Raw genomic sequence first — 18,430 nt, 5'->3', positions numbered from 1 at the left:
GTGCATGATGGCACCACAGGGGTTTTCTTTACTGATCAACAAGTTGATCCCCGTTTGCTTGCCAGCCTGTTGAACACGAACAATGCCCAAATATCAAGAAGCTGTCAGCTCCCTACTGGCATCTCCTGAGGTGAAGATGACCCAGGGTAGGGAGCGTAACAGAAGCAGACAGCTGGCAGAGACAAGAGCTCCTTTAGCCCAGACTGTACTACATAAATCTTTTACTGCAAATTAAGGTCTGTCTTTCTCATTCTGTAAACACTGGATGCAGAGAACTTAAACTGTAAGCTGAGCGCCTGGCAGAGCAGAGCCAGCTGCATCCAAGCCATGTTAAAAAGGGTGCCAGTTGCTTTAAAGCCATCCAGGGCCATAGCTACATGCCCTAACAAATATTCCCGTGCCCAGCCTTTCCAATTAGCTGGCTTTAGGCTTCCAGACACACCCAACAGGGTGTGTAACAGGGACGTGGACAGACTTAGGGTCCTCTGAATATGGCCCAATGTGCCTCTAGAGCGTGAGACTAGTTTATTTCTTGTGGTGAAAGAAGCTATGAAAGAAAGAGAATGGAGAGGGGAGAACCAGTGCAGGAGCTGGGAGAAGGAAGCAAGGAGACGCAGAAGGGGAATAACAAGCCTGTCACCTGGGTGATGACACTCCTGCCAGCTCCTAAGAGGTGGCTGGAGGTAACACACACCTGTCTGCTGCAGAACAGGTTTGGCTTCCTCTCTCCATAACACTACACACTTCCTTCTGCTCCCAGTAGAGGACAACCCTGGCTGCTACAGCCTCCTCTTCATCCCCAGGACAGTGGGGGAAACCACCGAGTATTGTCCCCACTGTCCCTCACAGGGTTGATAACAGCTTTCCCAGTGCTGTTCCTGGGCAGGTCTGCGGCGGCCGTTCAAGCAGAACAGTGAAGCTGGTCCACAACCTGCCACCCACTCCCCGGAGCTGCTCGTTTCCCCCAGACATCCGTGCCCTGCCCACCAGCTCCTCCTGCCTCACCTCCCAGTTCGCACTGGGAGGCAGGGGCAAATCCACCAGCAGCATCCCAGTACTGACAACCATTCATGAGGTCCTTATCATCTGTGGACGGTTAAATCACTCTCCAGAACTCAAAGTCCTTGAGACCCAAGGAGTTCTAGCACTGGGCAGATGCTGTGGTTTCATACCACTGCTGCTGTTGGTTTGTGTGGAAGTAAACATCAAAATGCAAATCAAACCTAGCTACTTAAATGGGTCACTTGACTGCAAGACAAAAGGGATTTGTTTGCAAAAGAAACTACTGCAACAGCCCGGGAAAGCAGAGCTTATTTCTGGTGAAGACAAACACCGCTCCTTCCTCAACAAAAGCAGTTTAATGAGGGTTGGAGAAACAACTTGAGTGACATCACTGTGATTGCAAAATCACACACCCAAGTAGTTTGTTTAAATTAGGGAATCAGCAGTGGTCGGGGAACACGGTCCGGTGCAGGGCTCAGCCCCAGGAAGGATGTGGAAAGGCTGTGGAGCCAGTTCTCCAGCGTCTGCTATGGGTATCGCCCATAGCCAGGAAGGCTCTGACAGAGCTGAGGCATCACAGAAAATTAGCAGCCGCTCTGCACCACCACTCCAGACACCCCCGGTCTCCTCCAGCCAGCGCTCCAAAACACAAATCAGTTTGGTGATTAACTGGTGGATTCAATAAACGGTTAAATGAACATCAGTGTAAACACAGTGGATGGTCAGCTTTGATCCTATTTACATGTGTTTGTCGCAGGGAAATCCTCTGAGGGAGGTTTCATAGAAAGCATTTAACATGAAAAGGTATTGCCGTGGCCACTTAGCCAACAGCGTCAGCTACCAGACTCCGCAGAGAAGCCTCCCAAAGAATCAAATTAGCTGAAGGTACAAGCTGTACTTGCCCTCAGAGGACGGAAACCCCCCATCACTGAGTGCAGCACTCATGACACATTGCGGTTGGACACTGCTGGGAATCTAATCACACTCACTTGACACGCAGCAAAGGACACCCGATACTAACACTTACAGCTAACATAGAAGTCTCCACCACTGAGCTTATGGGTATGGAAACATGATGGGGCACTGGCAAAGAGCTGCGCTCCCTCCACGGGGAAGGGTCTGCTTCGGCTCCTCCAGGCAGACAGCTGACAGACGATGGTTCTTCCACAAACAGACCACGTGCTGCCTCTTCACAGGGCTTCTCCACCTGTCTAACAACAGAGGCATTGTAGTGTAACCCTTTTATCATGAGGATGATAAAAGGTGAAGTTACAACAGGGAACGGTCCTCAATCACAGCTCAATCAACTTAATGTGCAGCAAAATATATTCACGTGCATTCAGCTGTGGAAACTGAATGGAAAAAGGACTGATGGCAAAGGCCCAGACACGTGGTAGGTCATAACATGGGACAGAAGGAATCCTTGCAAATAAAGTGCTCTGGAAACACACCCTCATTAATTACTTTTTTGAAAGGCTATTAAGCATGTTTGGATCAATCTAGTTTTTAATAGGTACTCCAAATTTTTTAAAAATGTCCATGTCTGACATTGAGAATTAGTCCAAATTACAGATGTAATGGGTAAGTCCATTTAAAAAGTTAGACATGTAAGGGTTTCCTCTTCTCAGATAGTCATACAAAATACACCAGGAGATCATCATCTTCACAAATATCAAGCTAAAAAAGATAATATTCTAAAAACACTTAAGGTAGGAAACACTTTAAAAGATGCAAATGAAAGACTTGAGAAAGCTGGAAAAATACAGAAGGATATTAAAAAACCCACTAACTTTTTTTTCTTTGACAGTTTGATTAAGTAACAATTAATTTTCATTAAACAAAAGGTTCTAGTTTTCTTGCAAATTTTCAATCTTCACTTCAGAAAATCCGAAACTAGAGAGATGCTTGGATCCTCTGCGAAAAATCAATTACCATCTGCTTCACCCTTGTCTGTACACAGATAGCACAGAGACATCTGACATGCATTGCTCTAACCTGATCAATAAATAAAACATTGTCCCTATGGTTATTTCTAAAAGCAGTAATTTTAGAAGGGAAGAGGAGAGAGGGGAACGGAATACATTACTGCTGTCAGATTCTTTTCTTTTTTTTCCAGTGGTCACCGGTTTGTACAAAGGTTTGCTATGTATCAGTAGGCAGAGAGGTGCTTGTTAAGTGTAATTTTGTGTATGGCTGTTATTGCCATATGCAGTTACCTATACAGTCTTCCAGTTACAGAGTATCCATTCTTCAACTGCCATGTATCTGACCCGTAGCTTGAACAAAGGCTTCACTTTACACCCTGCAGTTTTGAAAGCTGTGCTTTACAAAAAATATAGGGCAAGAAGAGTTAGTAGTAAACACGCAAACATTTCATCTTTTCAAATTAGAAACCAGGTTATAAAGGAGGTCTATAGCATGAAACTCTAGCTATTCCTGAGAAAAATCGGAAAAAAACCCCAAACCAATCAAACAAACAAAAAAGCAGCTTCAGGATGTTATCCTCTCTTCTGTTGAGATACACAATCTACTCAAGCAGGAAATACGCACAGATAGAGGTCGACAATCAGCCCGAGATATAAAATGATGACAAGCTGCTGACATTTCAGGTTTTCTCTTTGAATCGCAGGTGCTGGCTGAGTACACACAACGGTAGTGACAGGAAAGAGCTTTTCAGAACACACTGCCTTGAATCACAGAACTACAACACTGCAGAAGACAGACCGCGAGCCGGTACATAACTCAGTGCCAACCATAAGTGACAAAGAACAGGAAAAAAATAAAATAAAATAAAAACTTTAAAAAACCAAAACACACTTCAGAGCATTTTAGATGAGGGGAGAGGAGGCATTCATTATCACTGTAGCAAAAAGACTGCAACAGGCTTTCCACAAGGAAAGGACCACCTGGCCAGCACACAATCCAGAAGGAAAACTAGACTACCACAAATAGTTTCTGGCATGACAACAGATTAGAAGGGCCTCTTCGGTCATCCAAGACTACGCTACCACTTGCACCCACAATACATTACTCCTTTTGTAAGTGGCCAACTGTCCCCTTTACGCAACAAAGCAATTTTTTGGTGTTTGCCCTCTACTGATTTTTTATTAAGGTAAGGAAATGGATTGACTATTCTGCAGTTTTCAGTGATCTCTCCTCTCACACCAGTGGGAGTCGTCTTTACAACCACCATAATAAACCCCCTCTTTGAGGCTTCATTGGCCAGCCCCTTCTCACAGCTATTTGGAGCAGGGGGAGAGGACAGGGGGAAATGTCACTGAGGAAAAAATACAAAGAGGCTGCTACTTGGACTAAACACTTCACTGCTCTGTGCAGCTTTCTGCTAGTCCTGCTTTCCCAGCGGTTTCACTAGGTTGGCAGGGAAACAAGCCCAAGCCTGTGAAGAAGAAACATCATCAAAGAGGCATGTTTGAAGGACAAATGCAGCTTGCACACCTCAGATTTGGGGGACTGAACCCGTAAGGGTTTCTCATAAGCACAAGAGGAGAGTTCACCCACTTGCTTGTGCCACCACTGTGACGGTGCCACGGGTGGGCAGGAAGGCACTGGTAGTGGAGGAGCAGTGTCTGGCCTTTGCCGTGCTGGCGACACAGTACCACATGGGGAGTTCACACTGAAGTCCTGTGAGTTTTCCTCCATGCACTGTCGAAAGTCCTTGGTTCTTACGCTCAGTCTGACAGGATTTCTCCTCCTTCTCTTTTTCCTTTGATATGTCTTCTCTTCACTTTCACTGGCCCATGCAACAGTATTAGAGATGGGTGCCATTTCCCCTGTGCACACAGACACACAAGGACAGCCCTTTCTTCCATCTCTGTACATCCCTGTCTCCAACACTGAACCAGTATCAGTAAACATGTCCCATGGTCAGACCACAAAATATCGAGGAACACCAATCAGCATTTAATCTCACCATTTTCTTCCAGACTTGGAGCACTCTTCACTTTTTTGAGCAAGGGTGTCTGCATTTGCATATATGTATGTGACCACAAACATACATACAGGCCTCGAGCTTCTCTTGAATGCAGCTGACATCTGAATGTGGCACGAGGATCTCCTGGTGTGAAGGGCCTGTACCACACACTCCGGGGTCAAGATCTGTCTCATCATCTGTTAGTGTGCTTAATCATCTCTCTTTTATAGAATTACTCCATCCTCAGTGTCTACTCTGTTTTTCTGTCTGCCTGCAATGCCATTTAGCAGACCCCAGCCAGCAGTCCAAGAACTCTTCCTGCTCCTTGACACCCTGAGTAAAGCACACAGTTACAAAGCAAAATAGCTACATGCACATCCATCACCCCAGACAACAGAGAGGGCTAGCCCTTTCTGTATGAAATCTGCTTCTCACTGAAATACATCCTCATGAAGAAATCTTTACAAGATGAGCAAAGGCAAAAAACCTCAAAACCCTGAAAGGTGACCCTCATTTTAGGCAAATGTTCCAAATCAAGGGTCAAATAAAGCCCGTTTTCTTCACTTCAGGGAAGAGAAAGCCAGCAGCGTTTATCTAAGACACAGACAAAAGCAGGCGATCTCGGTTTTGCTGATACTTAATATGGTTGAGAAAGGACTGACAGCACTTCTTCTAACATTCCATTTTCTCTCCGTAACAATCATTCTTTTGGAAGCAAGAATGTTAATGTTTAAAAAGTGAGATTCACACTTCAGAAAAATAGGTGCTCATACAAGAGGAGAGACCAAGCGCAGAGGATTCCCATTGCTCAAATTAAAATCACATGATTATTCTGCCAGCTCCTGAAAAAAAGAAAAACACACCCAAACCGTAGTAGATAAAATAACCAGCAGTGTTTCCTCTCACAGTGGACAATAGCGCCTTCCAGTCCTTTTGACCTGAGCTGAAGCTTGCGTGCCCTAATATTTCTGACAAACGAGGAACCAGACAAGCTGAGCAGTTAGGCCTTATCTACCCAAGTCAGAGATAACTAATGAAAAAGCACCATATCACTACGTATCAGCAGCACGGACTTTCATTTACTCTCAGATACTGCACAGAAGTACCACATTCCCTCTCACAGGGTTAGAATTGGCCCAGACATTGCAGAGAGGGAAAAGAAGCTGTCTTAGGAGGAAGGTGAAAAATTATTCATCAGCAAGAGAAAGAGGATTGTCTTGAACTACCACTGCTTTTTCAGTCATCCTGGCTTTAATCATCATTCTTGTTTCATTTTGTAAAGACTCCAATGATGATAAAAGGAGTAGGTTGATCCCTATCACACACATGGTAAAAACAATAAAGAAACGATATTAGCAGATAACCCTGATCTTCAAGGAACTAGTGACTAGGGCTGTTTGCTGACCCAGCAAAGCCAGCCTGGGTAGAAGTACCTACACGGGGGGGGTGGGTGGGAAAGAAGCACAAAACAAAATGAAAAACCAGATGTGAGATAAAAAAAAAAAAAAAAAAAAAAGGATATTTCTGTGTCATTCTCAACAACAGTATCTCACAGAACCCTTGCCATCAGAGACTTAATCATTTTGTCAGGATTTGTTTTTTCTAAGACATATTTCTTCCATTAAGCATGGAGTAAGGAAATAAGGAGAGTTAAGGCCTCAGAATTAAACAATTTAGTCTTGGAACATTGTTTTCTAGATAAAACATATCAGTCAGTCTGGCTAGAATTGCAGTGATTTAGAAGAAATATGTGCAGCAGCTGAGAACTAATTAGAAATTACGGGGTGTTGCACCTACCCAATGATGAGCAGGAGAAAATTTAAAGTTAGTAGGAGCCCAAGAATTCAATTAAAACAAACATCTTTGTTTCTGGTGACGTTCCCCTGGAAACAGAACGATCTAGACACCACCTTTTCCTTCCCCAAGTAAAATTCACTTCAGACCATTCCCTCACTGTCCCATCAGATTCACACAACACTGAAAATTTCTGAGCTTTTTTTTATTATTTCATTTAAACAATAGGTTAGGGGCAAGATGGTAAAAGAGCAGCACCTTTTAAAAAAAACCCTGTTGTGTGCTATATAGGATAAATAGGTGAGCTTTAAAAAAAGTTAAGTTTATATATGTACATATACACACATACACAAAATCAAATTAAAACCGAAAAACTTGGGAAGGGTCATTTTCAACACAAGAGAGAGGGAAGCCTTATTTCACAGCAAGCAAAAGCACCACAAGTTAAGATCGGAGTGCACAATCACATGCAGTGCAGATACGAAACTAGCCTGGGTCCTGGAACCAGTGTAGCTAAGAGCAGCACAGAGCTCCTTGGGGGCTAACTTATCCCACTCCTCGGCAAACACGAGCGCAGACTCTACCTCAGGATGGTGTGCTGTGCAGGCACCCCCACAGCCGGCTGCTCTGCCTGCATCAGTTTTGCCAGAAGCCACAAAAAGTAGCAAACTAGTGAGAATAAGAGACCCAAAGCAAAGATACAGGACTGATTTAGCTACAGTACTTCCACAACAAGGGTTTCTGAGTTCCCCCATGTCTCTTGGGTGCTATCCATAGCTACTGCAGACAGTACAGCAGACAGCTCCTGATTATTTATTATTTGTGCACTGTGGTTCCCATTCTTGCCTACCTGCACTTATTCTTTTCCTCTCTCTCTTCCCACCCCACAATACCACTCCTACTTCCTCCAGGCTGACAGGGTAATAAAATTAGGAAGGGGCATGTACACCTAATCAAGGGGATATTCAACAACCAAATGAAGCTTAAAAAATAATAATAACTCTTAAAAAAAAATTTAAAAACAATGTTCAAGTTCTGCAGACTTCTGGCACAGTTTGGCCATTTAGCCCAGAGGTCTTTGTCTTCAGGGCCCGCAGGCTAAATTGTCTCAACTTGCAAGAAGCATGCAGTACAAGGTAAAATTCTGACTAAAAGAAGAAAGTACTAAGGGTTGGGGGAGAAGAGGCCATAACATGGAAACCAAATACTTCGGTAGCAGCACTTAGGCTACACGGTACGCTTTCAAGAGAGTGAATTCCTTTCTGTTGGTGCGAGCCGCCCAGATGAAAAGAGCAGCTGCCATAAACTGCAAAGGTGCCGAGACACAGGCTAGGCAGAAGGACCAGCCGAATTCACCCCTCACATCATCAGGCAGGGGCAGCTTCTTATGGAGCAGCTCAATCCCAGCTACATAGCAGCCAACCAGGCCCAGCGTACAAAGCCCTGGGGGAGGAAGCAGTACAGCGCAATGAGCTCACTGTTGGTGTTCTGGCTGTCGCCATGAGCTTCTGGAGGAGGAAGGGTAAGTTGGCAGGAGACCTACCTGCTAGGAAATGGAGGACTCCAGTGGCAATGGCAGGGTAAAGGCTGCGACAGGCACAAGCACAGAGCCCAATCAGAGCCCCAAAGCACATGAGGCCAAGGCTGACAAAGGGCAGGAGAAACTGCAATCGCCAGAGATCTGCATGTGAAAAACACACAAAGTTTGTTGAAAATGTACTAGAAACTGATCTTCTGCCACTATCTTACATTCCCTTCTACCCACACTGCTTCTGCTTCATCAGACACCCCACATTCACAGCTAAAAAGGACCAAAGGCCCCGTGAAAGTAGGAAGAACTTTGTTTATTAACTCACAAATTCCTGTACTGCATTCACAGGCAAAACCTTTGCTAAAGCCCTTAAGTTTTCCTTTTAAACTCTGACCTACTGCCTGTGCTACTGTGAAGACCAAAAAAAAAAAAAAAACACAACAGCAGATGCTTCCTTCACCAGTGACTGTATTTGAGAAATGTCTTTTTTTTTCATCCTACTTGTTTACCTGCCAGAAATGAAAGATACTTACAAGTTCGATTCAAGTCTGTGCCACTATTGTGATTTCCAGGCTCTATGTACTTTTCCATAAACTGATCAGAGAGGGAAAAACTGATGCAGTTTGTAGTCATATCAGTTTCTGGGGGAAAAGAAAGAGAAAAAATTACCGTTAGGTGTCTCCCTCCCATTCCTTCAATTCCTCCTTTCCCAACCATTTAAGCTGTGCAGCTCCTCAGAGAAAAAAATTTAGAGAAAAAAAACACCTTAGAGAAAAAATTACCTCTGCAAACAGGTCTGTCACAATGTAGTTACTACAATGAGGGACAGCATTCAAACATGCAGAATCTTCAACCTCACCTGTGTTATCCACAGAGAACTGGGCCATGCTTGACAGACTGAGAAAGAAATGTGGCATACGATGCTCAACTATGTTGTTACACGTTCTTGTACTCAGAGTTGCTTAACTGAGCTGTTATTATCTCCATGTGCACAATGTGGTATCGTACTAAACACTTCATCCAAAAATGTGATAGAAACGACTATTTAAAGGACAGAAAATACTTACTTCTCTATACTAAATTTCTCCTCTTCTTTGCCTCAGTTAAATTTTGCTTTGAGAATACTATTGATCAGAGCTGGTTTAAGCACCTTCCAAAATCAGTATTCTCATTGGAGAAAAAAAAAAAAAAAAAAAGTATTTAACGAGGTGGTTTTTCTCCAGAGAAAGTGTTTAAACTACCTTTTTTTTTTTTTAAGAAGGTTCAAAATTAAGAGCTTCACACACACAATATGTGTCCGAAATCTACTTTGAAGCAATTAAAACAATTGCTTACCACACTTCTTTAGCCCCCAAACATCGTGAAAAAGAATACAAGTACTTCATTCCATATCCAGCACTATGGTACAAGGAATCCAAAATGTCCCACTGTTGCATCACCACGTTTGTGAGCAAAATGAACGACTAGCTAAAAGAAACAAGTGCCCCCTTGATAAAGTGTTATCTTTATTCCATTGCTGGATCCCAGGACCCCTCCTAAAAAGACAGTGATTGGCAGAGCAACTATAACTGTATCCTCAGGCAGACAGCAGATGCAAAAGAAAATCAAGTTATACCAGACTAAATTTAGATCAAGTATCATGTGTCAAATTCAGAGTCTGTAGCGCTGACAGCCATAGACCATTTTGCCTTTCGCTGCTTTAAAAATTTAGACCGTCTTCATTAAAAAAAACCCAAACACATAAGCTAGAAGTAAGCCTTCTGGAGGAACAAAATGGCATGAATACATTGTGAGGAAGTTAGCACATACCACCCCAGGCAAGCGAGGGAAGTGTTAATTGCTCTGGAGATACCTGGTGGGCTGTACCAGTGAGAGTTTTTGGGTATAGTGATACACCTCCGCCACAATCCAACCGTGCCGTTGCACCGGAAGAGCGCATCTGTGTAGGTCTTCTCATCTGCCTCTTCGCTGACAAATTCATCCCAGATGCTCCTACCAGCTTCACTGACATTCTCAGCTGGGGACAGGGTGTGGTATTCGTACCAAAAGTCAGTGCCAATGGAAGCTGCCATATAGATGGTGGAGATGAGGCTGAGAACACAAGCAATTACGAGCGCTGTAGCAAAACGGTTATCCATCATTGCGCCCTTGCTGCTGTAAAGAAAGAGAAGGCCAAGTAAGTCCTCTAACAGTAAACACAAAGTTATCCTAGCAGTGTCAAACTCATGATATCATTCCTCTTATGCAACATATGCATGTCTTCTTTCTCCAACATGCTGGGATCAAAGGAACAACTGAACAAGTCTACAGTACTAGTCAGCATCCGCTGGATCTGGAGGTTCAGGCATGGATATTGCCCTTCTCCCAGCCACTCTTCGCTGGCTACTCTCTCTGAGACAGCAGTGACAGAGCAACAGCAACTCTGTCCCCAAAGCAGATGGCACAGCTCACTGCCATTTGTGATCCTGATTGTAGAGAACCACAGAGAATCCATCCACAGCGCCCAGGCAGAAGACTTATCTTTCCTTAAGAGATTACCAAGGGTAGAAGTTATTTTTAGCCTACCATCTCATACGGCTTTCACAGCTTGTGTTTACAGCAAAGATAAGAACCAGAAGCATGCCAAAAAAGCTCTTCCAGACTGCTCACAAAGGGCAACCATGCCAAGATGCCAGAACGCCTTTAGGGAAACAGAGAAATGTATCTATGCACTAGAGACAGAACACAAAGGAAGCACTGCAAGACAAATTTGGAAATGATGATAAATGTTGCAATAATTAAAACAATGGGGGGAGGGGGAGGCATGCCTGTTCCACGGGAACAAAATGACAAGATCTTCCAAAACTGAAAGGCCTGCATGCACTGTCATTAGGAGCCTGCTCCGGCTCCTGGGGGTCATCTATGCCCTCCTTTGCAGGGTCATGCTCAAAAACTGTGCAAATTCAGCGTCAAAGGAGGCATGGGAAAATACAGATACCACACATGCTTACACTTATGACAACACTGACTTTAATGAGTAATTGATTGATAATACATGGAATGTTTTGCAGATAGTGCAATACATCAGAGGAAACTCAGATGCCTGTTGTGCTCATGCATTTTCTATGTTTGATTGAATTTTTGGATTATGATGAATCAGGCTTGATGCACTGGCCAAAAACAATTAAAAAAACCCAACAAAACAATTGAAGTTAACTCAGCAGCTAGAGCTAGTCTGGTTACATGAGCTACTATCTAATCAGCTCTTGTCTATTGCTTGTTCTGCCTCCCTTCTCCCACATACTTTGATCAAAATATTTTGGTCTAGCTCCTTTGCAACTGAATGAACCACAACTGGAAACAGCAAATGCCTTAAAACACAATATTCACAAGGAAAAAAAATGAGCACTCAAGTCAGACCTGCCAATAAGAAATTCTGAACTATGAAACAAGGTGCAAATTAAAGCAGGGAGTTTCAAAGGCACTGATATTTGCTGCTAACAATGCCATTCTTATTTCTCTTCCCTCCTATCTGCTCCTGTATTTGGCTGAAACTAGCTAACAGGGTTAGGGAGGAGAGAGGATGTGTATCCATATCATCCCCTATGCTTAATTTCCATATTCAAGGAGGGATATCACAGAGATTGTGCCTCATTTAACTGCACCCTTAGCAACAAGTAAGAATAGAACTGATTTTTGGTGAACTGACAAGCAGCACCCATTTAAAATACTGCAAAGTTTGCATACCACAACTGTACTTAAGTAATAATCCACAAGCTGTGAACTCATAAGCTAGGACAAACATTGAGGGGGAGAAAACATTGTATCTGGGCTTATTCACCTAGAAAACCTAGAATCAAGTCCAGACTTGAAAGAAAATACTATGTGCAGTGTTAATTCTTGGTTATGTACTTATACTCTCCTTCAATACCCTAGCATCTAGCTCAAGGTACACAGGACATTGCATGCGCATAATAGGGAGAGAAGAAGCTGCTGTATAGGGCTGACCTCACTATTCATCCTCACTGAGTTCACTGAGGGATCCCCTCCCCTTCACAAACTTCTCACAAAGCAAACAGAGCAAGTGGCATCTCCAGGGACAAAGCTGTGCTGCCCTGCCCCTGCTCAGCTGAGCTCAGAACAGAGCAGATCCTCTGGGAACTAACTCACTCTCAGGGCAAGCAGCAGAACAGGCGGGCAAGCAGGCTAGTCTGGATTTTCCACCCTATTGCAGTCATGTTCACTGCGAGAGGAACCCTCTGCAACAGACTCCTCTCTTTAAAAAGGGCTCTGTCTGGAAGGAGGAATCGCAAGAACCTAAAAGCTCCATTCTCACAGTAGAGTCTGACAAAAAAGAACGTAAGCAGGACGTTATTTTCTCTTTGCTGCCATTGCCTTTAATATAAATGCTTACAATAATGAAGTCCTATCAACTTTGTACCTAACATATAGAAAGAAAACAACTGGCTCAAAAAAAATAACCTTAATTTCAGAAACAACATCCCTGCTGCCAGCTGCAGAACACTGGTGCTGGAAATATTAAAACACAAGCACACACTTCTCGACAGCTTTCTGTGCATTGGCGTACAGTGGACTTGACAGAGTTGATGCCAGCTGGCAACCAAGAGCCATTCACAAGCAAAATGACGGATTAAAAAAAAAATCAAACAGTGAATTAAAAGACTGTCACTACTGTCTTGGTAAAAGGGTCATGGCTATCTATGTTCAATCCTTGCAATGCACAGCTCCTGGGATAGTTAGAAACCAGCTGAAGTGGCTACAGTCCCCAGTGGTTTTGTGTGGCATTTGTCCCAGAAAGAACACACATAGATTTTCAGTATGGACAAGACAGTGCCAGGGCAAGAGCACACCCCCAGTTCCTTATAATAAAGGTCCCCTCAATGCTTCTGCCTAACACTTCAACTACTTACAGAAGCGATGAAGAACTCTACAACACTTTAGGCAAATTTTGAAATAGGAGATCTTCCTGCCACACTGTTGCTGACTACTTTGCCCATTCATTGTGTATATCCAATGCATATTCATTTACAGTAGACACACCCCCCAACTTAAATGAGGTGTCCTTTGCTCTGTTAAAGAGAGAATCATCCTTCAAGCCCCAGGCAGAGCTCAATGGCAGCTGAAAGCATAGTCAGTAAAAAATAGCTACCAGAGAAGACCGTGAAGAAAGACACAAAATGTTTACGAGATTATGCCACACTTTGCAAAAAGTTCTATGCACAGCAATATGTACGAGATGCTTAGAATAAGCTATACAGTGAATATAAGACAACACAGGCAGCAGTAAACAGGCACTCAAGCAGAAGTGCTTCACAGGATATTGTACTCATTTTTGAAAGAGGCGAGACACATAAAAATTTCAAAGCGCCAGCTCATAAAGGAGAAGGCAAAGGCCAAACTAGCAGCAACATTCAAAGGAATGACTAGATCTATGCACCCCACAGAAGGGGAAAACAAGGCAAGTCAGTAGAGTTGAAAAAGAAAAAACACAGAACAGCACAAGAGCTAGTACTGTGGTAAATAATCAACCACAAGACTGGAGAATGGAGAAGCATTTTAAGAAGTTATTGTACCACGGCAGAGGGGCACACCAAAATATGCATATTTTTATCCTGTTACAGTAATCACTCCCTTCAGCCAATAGCTGGCCACCACACTTAAGAAACTCCTTTTACCTGACATCACAAAAGAGCAAGGCTGCATTTGCTGGCATTTTCTCAGAAAACACGCTTGCAATCTGACTGCTCTTTGGGAAAGGAGAATAGGCAGAAGGCCTAAAAGAAGGTGTAAATGTGGGGAGAGGGCTGGCGACGCTACAGAGCAGGATCCTCCTTTTAATACTCAGGGCAACAGAGAGTTAGGAAAAGAACACTACCAAACACTTTTTTTTACCTTCAGAGGTCTTCAGAGTCCCTCAGGGCACACCTCTCCAATGCTTCCAGGTCACTTCAGAGACACAGTGTCGCTTGTGTCTTGTGGCAAGCGGAGGGCATGAAATACAAACTTCCTATCTGCCCTAACTGTTCCATTCATTCCGTTTCTTCACCACCACCAGTTCCCAAAAAGCAATCTAGAAGTAGAAAGCAAACCAAATAGTTTGAGATCATCGTTTCATTTTGAAATTATTTAACAGGCATCTCATTAAGACAAAAAAGAAAAATAAAAAAGGGGGGGAAGGGGGGGAATGACTGCAGGAGCCCTCATGCCGGCAGCACCGTGCCCCACCAGGATCAGCCCCGCACAGGGGCAGACATGCAGGGCCGGGTTCAGCGACCGGGATCAGCGAACGGCTCTCGCTCCGTTCAAACGCGGAGCCCCACAGCCGGTCGGTTACCAGGGCCGCCCCCCGGCACCGGTACCCCCCGCAGCCCGCCCGAGCCCTGCCGACACGCTTCACCCCCCGCCGCCACGGACGGAGGCGGAGGCCGGGCCGGGCCGGCCGGACCGTCTCCACAGAGCCCGACCGGCCGCCCCGGCCTCTCAGGTGACAGCCCTGTGAGGGGAAACTGCCGCCCGGCACCAAACCCCTAGAGAGCGCCTCAGTCCCCCCACCCGCTCCAACGGTTATAACAGCCCGCTCCAACGGTTACAACCGCCGCGGCCCAGCCCGGCCCGACGCCTCACCCACCGCCCATCGCCGCCTCGCACCCCCGGCCCGGCCCCGCCGCACCGCTTCCGCCCCGCCGTGCCCAGCGAGAGGGTAACGCCCCGCCCCGCTGCCCGGGGCGCCCTGGGGGATGTAGTTCACCCGCCCTCTCTCCCGAAACGGCGACGAGGCGCCCGGCCCGGCGGCACCACGGGAGCTGTAGTTCTCCCCGTCAGCATCGCCGCCATGCCGGCTGGGAGTTGTAGTCTGCCGCCGCCACCGCGGGCCGCCAACCCTCACCTTTCGACGCCCACGGGCAACCCTCCTCGCCTCCCTGCCCTCAGCCACCGGTGGTGCCCGGCACCCCGCCGGCTCCTGCAGGCTCCAAAGCCGGGCCCTGCCGCTGACATAGGGCTGGCTCTGCTGGGATGGCGTCAGCCCAGTCCCAAGCCGCCACACCTCAGCACCGCACCTCACACCACCCTCGCCCGCTGATTCATAAGATCATAAAGTTGGAAGGGACCTTACAGATCATCTAGTTCCAACCCCCTGCCATGAGCGCCATGGGCAGGGACACCTCCTCCCACTAGACCAGGTTGCTCAAAGCCCCATCCAACCTGGTCTTGGAACACTTCCAGGGATGGGGCATCCACAGCTTCCCTGGGCAACCTGTTCCAGTGTCTCACCACCCTCAAGGTCAAGAATTAACTCTGATTAATGCTGACATTGCAGGCCTGCAAGACACGGGCACTTGGGGATCTGGAGTCATGGTCCCAAAGTCCCATACCTGCTGTAACAGCCACGAGTTTTTACAGAAGCACAAAAACCCCCTACCTTTACAAACTCTGATTTCTGCAATTTCTATTATTTGGTCTGCCCTTGCAGCCATAAATCTCATATTTCTTTCTTTTTTGCTTGATTGCTTATAAAAATGTGATGCAATATCCTGTCTGACTGACTTGGGAAAACACCAACTAAGGAAAAGAAAAAGGTTCAGTAAAAATCGCAAAAATTGGCAACACTGGCTCCATGCCCCAAGCTGGACATTTCCCCCCATCCCTGGTACACGTACCCATGCAAATTACAAAAGGACTCTTAAAAGTGGTTAACAACTCCCCCGCTGAGAGACCACCACACCCAGTTTTGATTTTACCAACCTCCAAACTCGCAAACAAATACACAGAAAAACCAGAATCACGCCTGAGGTTTTCACATCTCTGAGGACTTCTGGGGAACAATCCCGACCAACTCCTCTCCCAGAGCAGCTAGGAAGCATTTTCGCAGCAAGGTAAGAAGCTAGGATGGCAAAGGTGAAAGCAGTGATATAAGAAACTTCTCTGACTTGATGTGACAAAATATATTTTTTTTTTTTATTTTAAAAAATAATTAGAAATTATATTTAATTAAGAAACCTCTGTCTATATGTCCCACCTTCCCAGATCATGGAACCATTTCACCAACACCTCATAATGTGACTGTCTGCAAGGACACATTCTGGAGTCTAAACTGGGATTTACGCTAGAGACTAAAATACTTAACATCTTTATCGACGGCCTGGAAGAAAGCAGCAGTATCTCTGATAAACTTCACAGATGACACAAGGCCTGGGGGAAGTGTAAATAATGACATGGAGAGGGCACTGGTACAGGGTGACCTGATCATTTGGTAGCCGGGGGCAAGCAAACATGCATTTCAATAAGGTCATTGATGAGCTCATTCATTTAAGAGCAAAGAGTGGAGGCTGTAGTTACGTGACATAAAACTTTATCCTGAGAAGCACAAAATTAAAAGGATAAACGGGTCATGGTGGATTACCAACTGCCAAGATGGTGCTGTGGCCAAAACCCACAATTTTCCTGCAACCTCAGATGTATAAACAGAGAAATCACAGGGAAGAAAGAAGCTGTATCACATCTAGAGTTGCTGCTGGCTGCTGAAATAACACCTCTAGTTTTGACACGTTGATAAACTAGAGAGAAACCTGAAAAGGGACATGAAAATCACTGAGCAATTAGAAAACCTCTCTCAGTGAAATGTATCATGGAAGGTCAGTCAATTTAATTTACTGAAAAGAGGGCTAAGGAGTTGTAAAACCATAAAATACATGTAATGGCAATAGGGAACAAAAAAAAATAAAATCGGTTAATCATTTTTTCAGCATACCTGGCAAAACTATCAGAAGTTGAAGCTAGGGGAAAAAAAAAAAGAAAAAGAAAACCAACGAAACCCCTCTGTGTTCTAAGCTGTGGGATAAGCAGAATTGGAAATGTTTACTGTAAATCGTAGTGAATTATCTAACACTGGCAAATCTATAGGTTTTTCCCCTAAAAGATCTAATCTCGTAAAAACGAGAAACAACTCTGCAAAATTCTGCAGCCATTGCTACTTCAATTATTGAATTAGACTACAGTGACCTCTTCTTCATAATCTGCCCTAATCAATATGATGTGTACAGCTGCTCGAAAATAGCCAGAGGGAAGAGATGTGTTTTCATTTTATTTATTTAATTTCAAATACTCTCTACAGATTTCACCTGGATTTTTTTTTGTCTGGAAAAATACCCCTCCATATGGTAAGAGTAACCCAATAAAAACATTACAAATGAACACACAGTCATTCATTGGTAACACCTATCTTTTTTCATTTTCTCTTCTTTTCACACCTCCTCAGCATGCCTCAGCAGAACCACTCGTCCATTGGTTTAGGTACAGAACAGGATCATTTGGGAAGGTTTTCAAAGTAAAAGTTTGCTTTCCCATGCAGAAACTGTGGCAGCTTGCACGTGAAAGCATGAAGGGAATAACACTGATGGCTATAGCTTAAATGCTGTTCCTGCTTTTTGCAAAACTGACGTTTCTTTGATAGCAGACCTGGATCACGTGCACTCGTTAGTACCTCTAACAGAAGTTCTCAGGCACTGACAGAGAGTTTAACATTAGAGTGCTGCAAACAAAACCCTAGCATGTCACAAAAAAATTGTGGCATACAAAATATGTGTCATTTTAGCTCTCACAGTCTAAGGAAATAAGTAATCATTTGTAGGAGGCGGCACTACCTGTATTAAATGAAGCTGATACAGGATGAGAAATGAAAAAACCTTTTTCATCTATCACATTCGCTTTAGAACTTATTGATTCAGCCCTGAAAAAGGTGTCTGCCTGTTTCTTCCAGTACTGCTAGCTAATTTACTGCAAGATACTGCCTCTCCCAACAAATATTCTCTTTGTAATAATAATAAGGGTAGTTTTAGGTTTTGTGTTTCAGGCATCTACGCGCATTTCGCATAGCCAGAATAAGCAGAAAATCCCATGTATCCCCCTCAGACCTCTCTACAGTCTCCCTGGTTTTATTTCTGCCTTCTGTATTTTTCTATCTGTGCCACAGAACATGGTAGGCTAAGAAAACCCTGCCACAACTATAATTTTCACAGAGAGAAGACCTTCTAGATGTGCTTCTTCCAAATAAAATGGATAACGCAGGTTCACTTTAGTGACACCCACTTGTCGTCTAAATTAGTGGTCTTCAAACCTTTTTACCATGGACCCCAACAAGTAAAAACATTTCGAGCATGCACCCCTATTATATG

General features: G+C 44.5%; 1 protein-coding gene across 4 annotated transcripts; it reads right to left on the bottom strand.

Moving 5' to 3' along the window:
• Positions 1–1,469: 1,469 nt before the first annotated feature.
• On the bottom strand, positions 1,470–15,023 carry CLDND1 (claudin domain containing 1). 4 transcript variants are annotated; one of them, XM_063351161.1, is made up of 6 exons: positions 14,887–15,023; positions 14,151–14,328; positions 10,111–10,409; positions 8,792–8,899; positions 8,271–8,408; positions 1,470–8,170 (listed from the first exon to the last, which is right to left on the bottom strand). In XM_063351161.1, exons 3-6 carry the CDS (start codon positions 10,397–10,399, stop codon positions 7,950–7,952), a joined length of 756 nt encoding a protein of 251 aa, XP_063207231.1. In that variant the 5' UTR covers positions 10,400–10,409; positions 14,151–14,328; positions 14,887–15,023; the 3' UTR covers positions 1,470–7,949. The 4 variants fall into 4 exon arrangements, with proteins under 4 accessions (XP_063207231.1, XP_063207210.1, XP_063207217.1 ...); XM_063351140.1 differs by having other exon boundaries at positions 6,449–8,170; positions 10,111–10,412; XM_063351147.1 differs by having other exon boundaries at positions 6,449–8,170; positions 10,111–10,412; positions 14,883–14,924.
• Positions 15,024–18,430: the final 3,407 nt, after the last annotated feature.

This window comes from Chroicocephalus ridibundus, chromosome 1 (assembly GCF_963924245.1).
Source record: "Chroicocephalus ridibundus chromosome 1, bChrRid1.1, whole genome shotgun sequence".
Lineage (NCBI taxonomy): Eukaryota > Metazoa > Chordata > Aves > Charadriiformes > Laridae > Chroicocephalus > Chroicocephalus ridibundus.
This window is presented reverse-complemented; position numbering and strand designations above follow the sequence as displayed.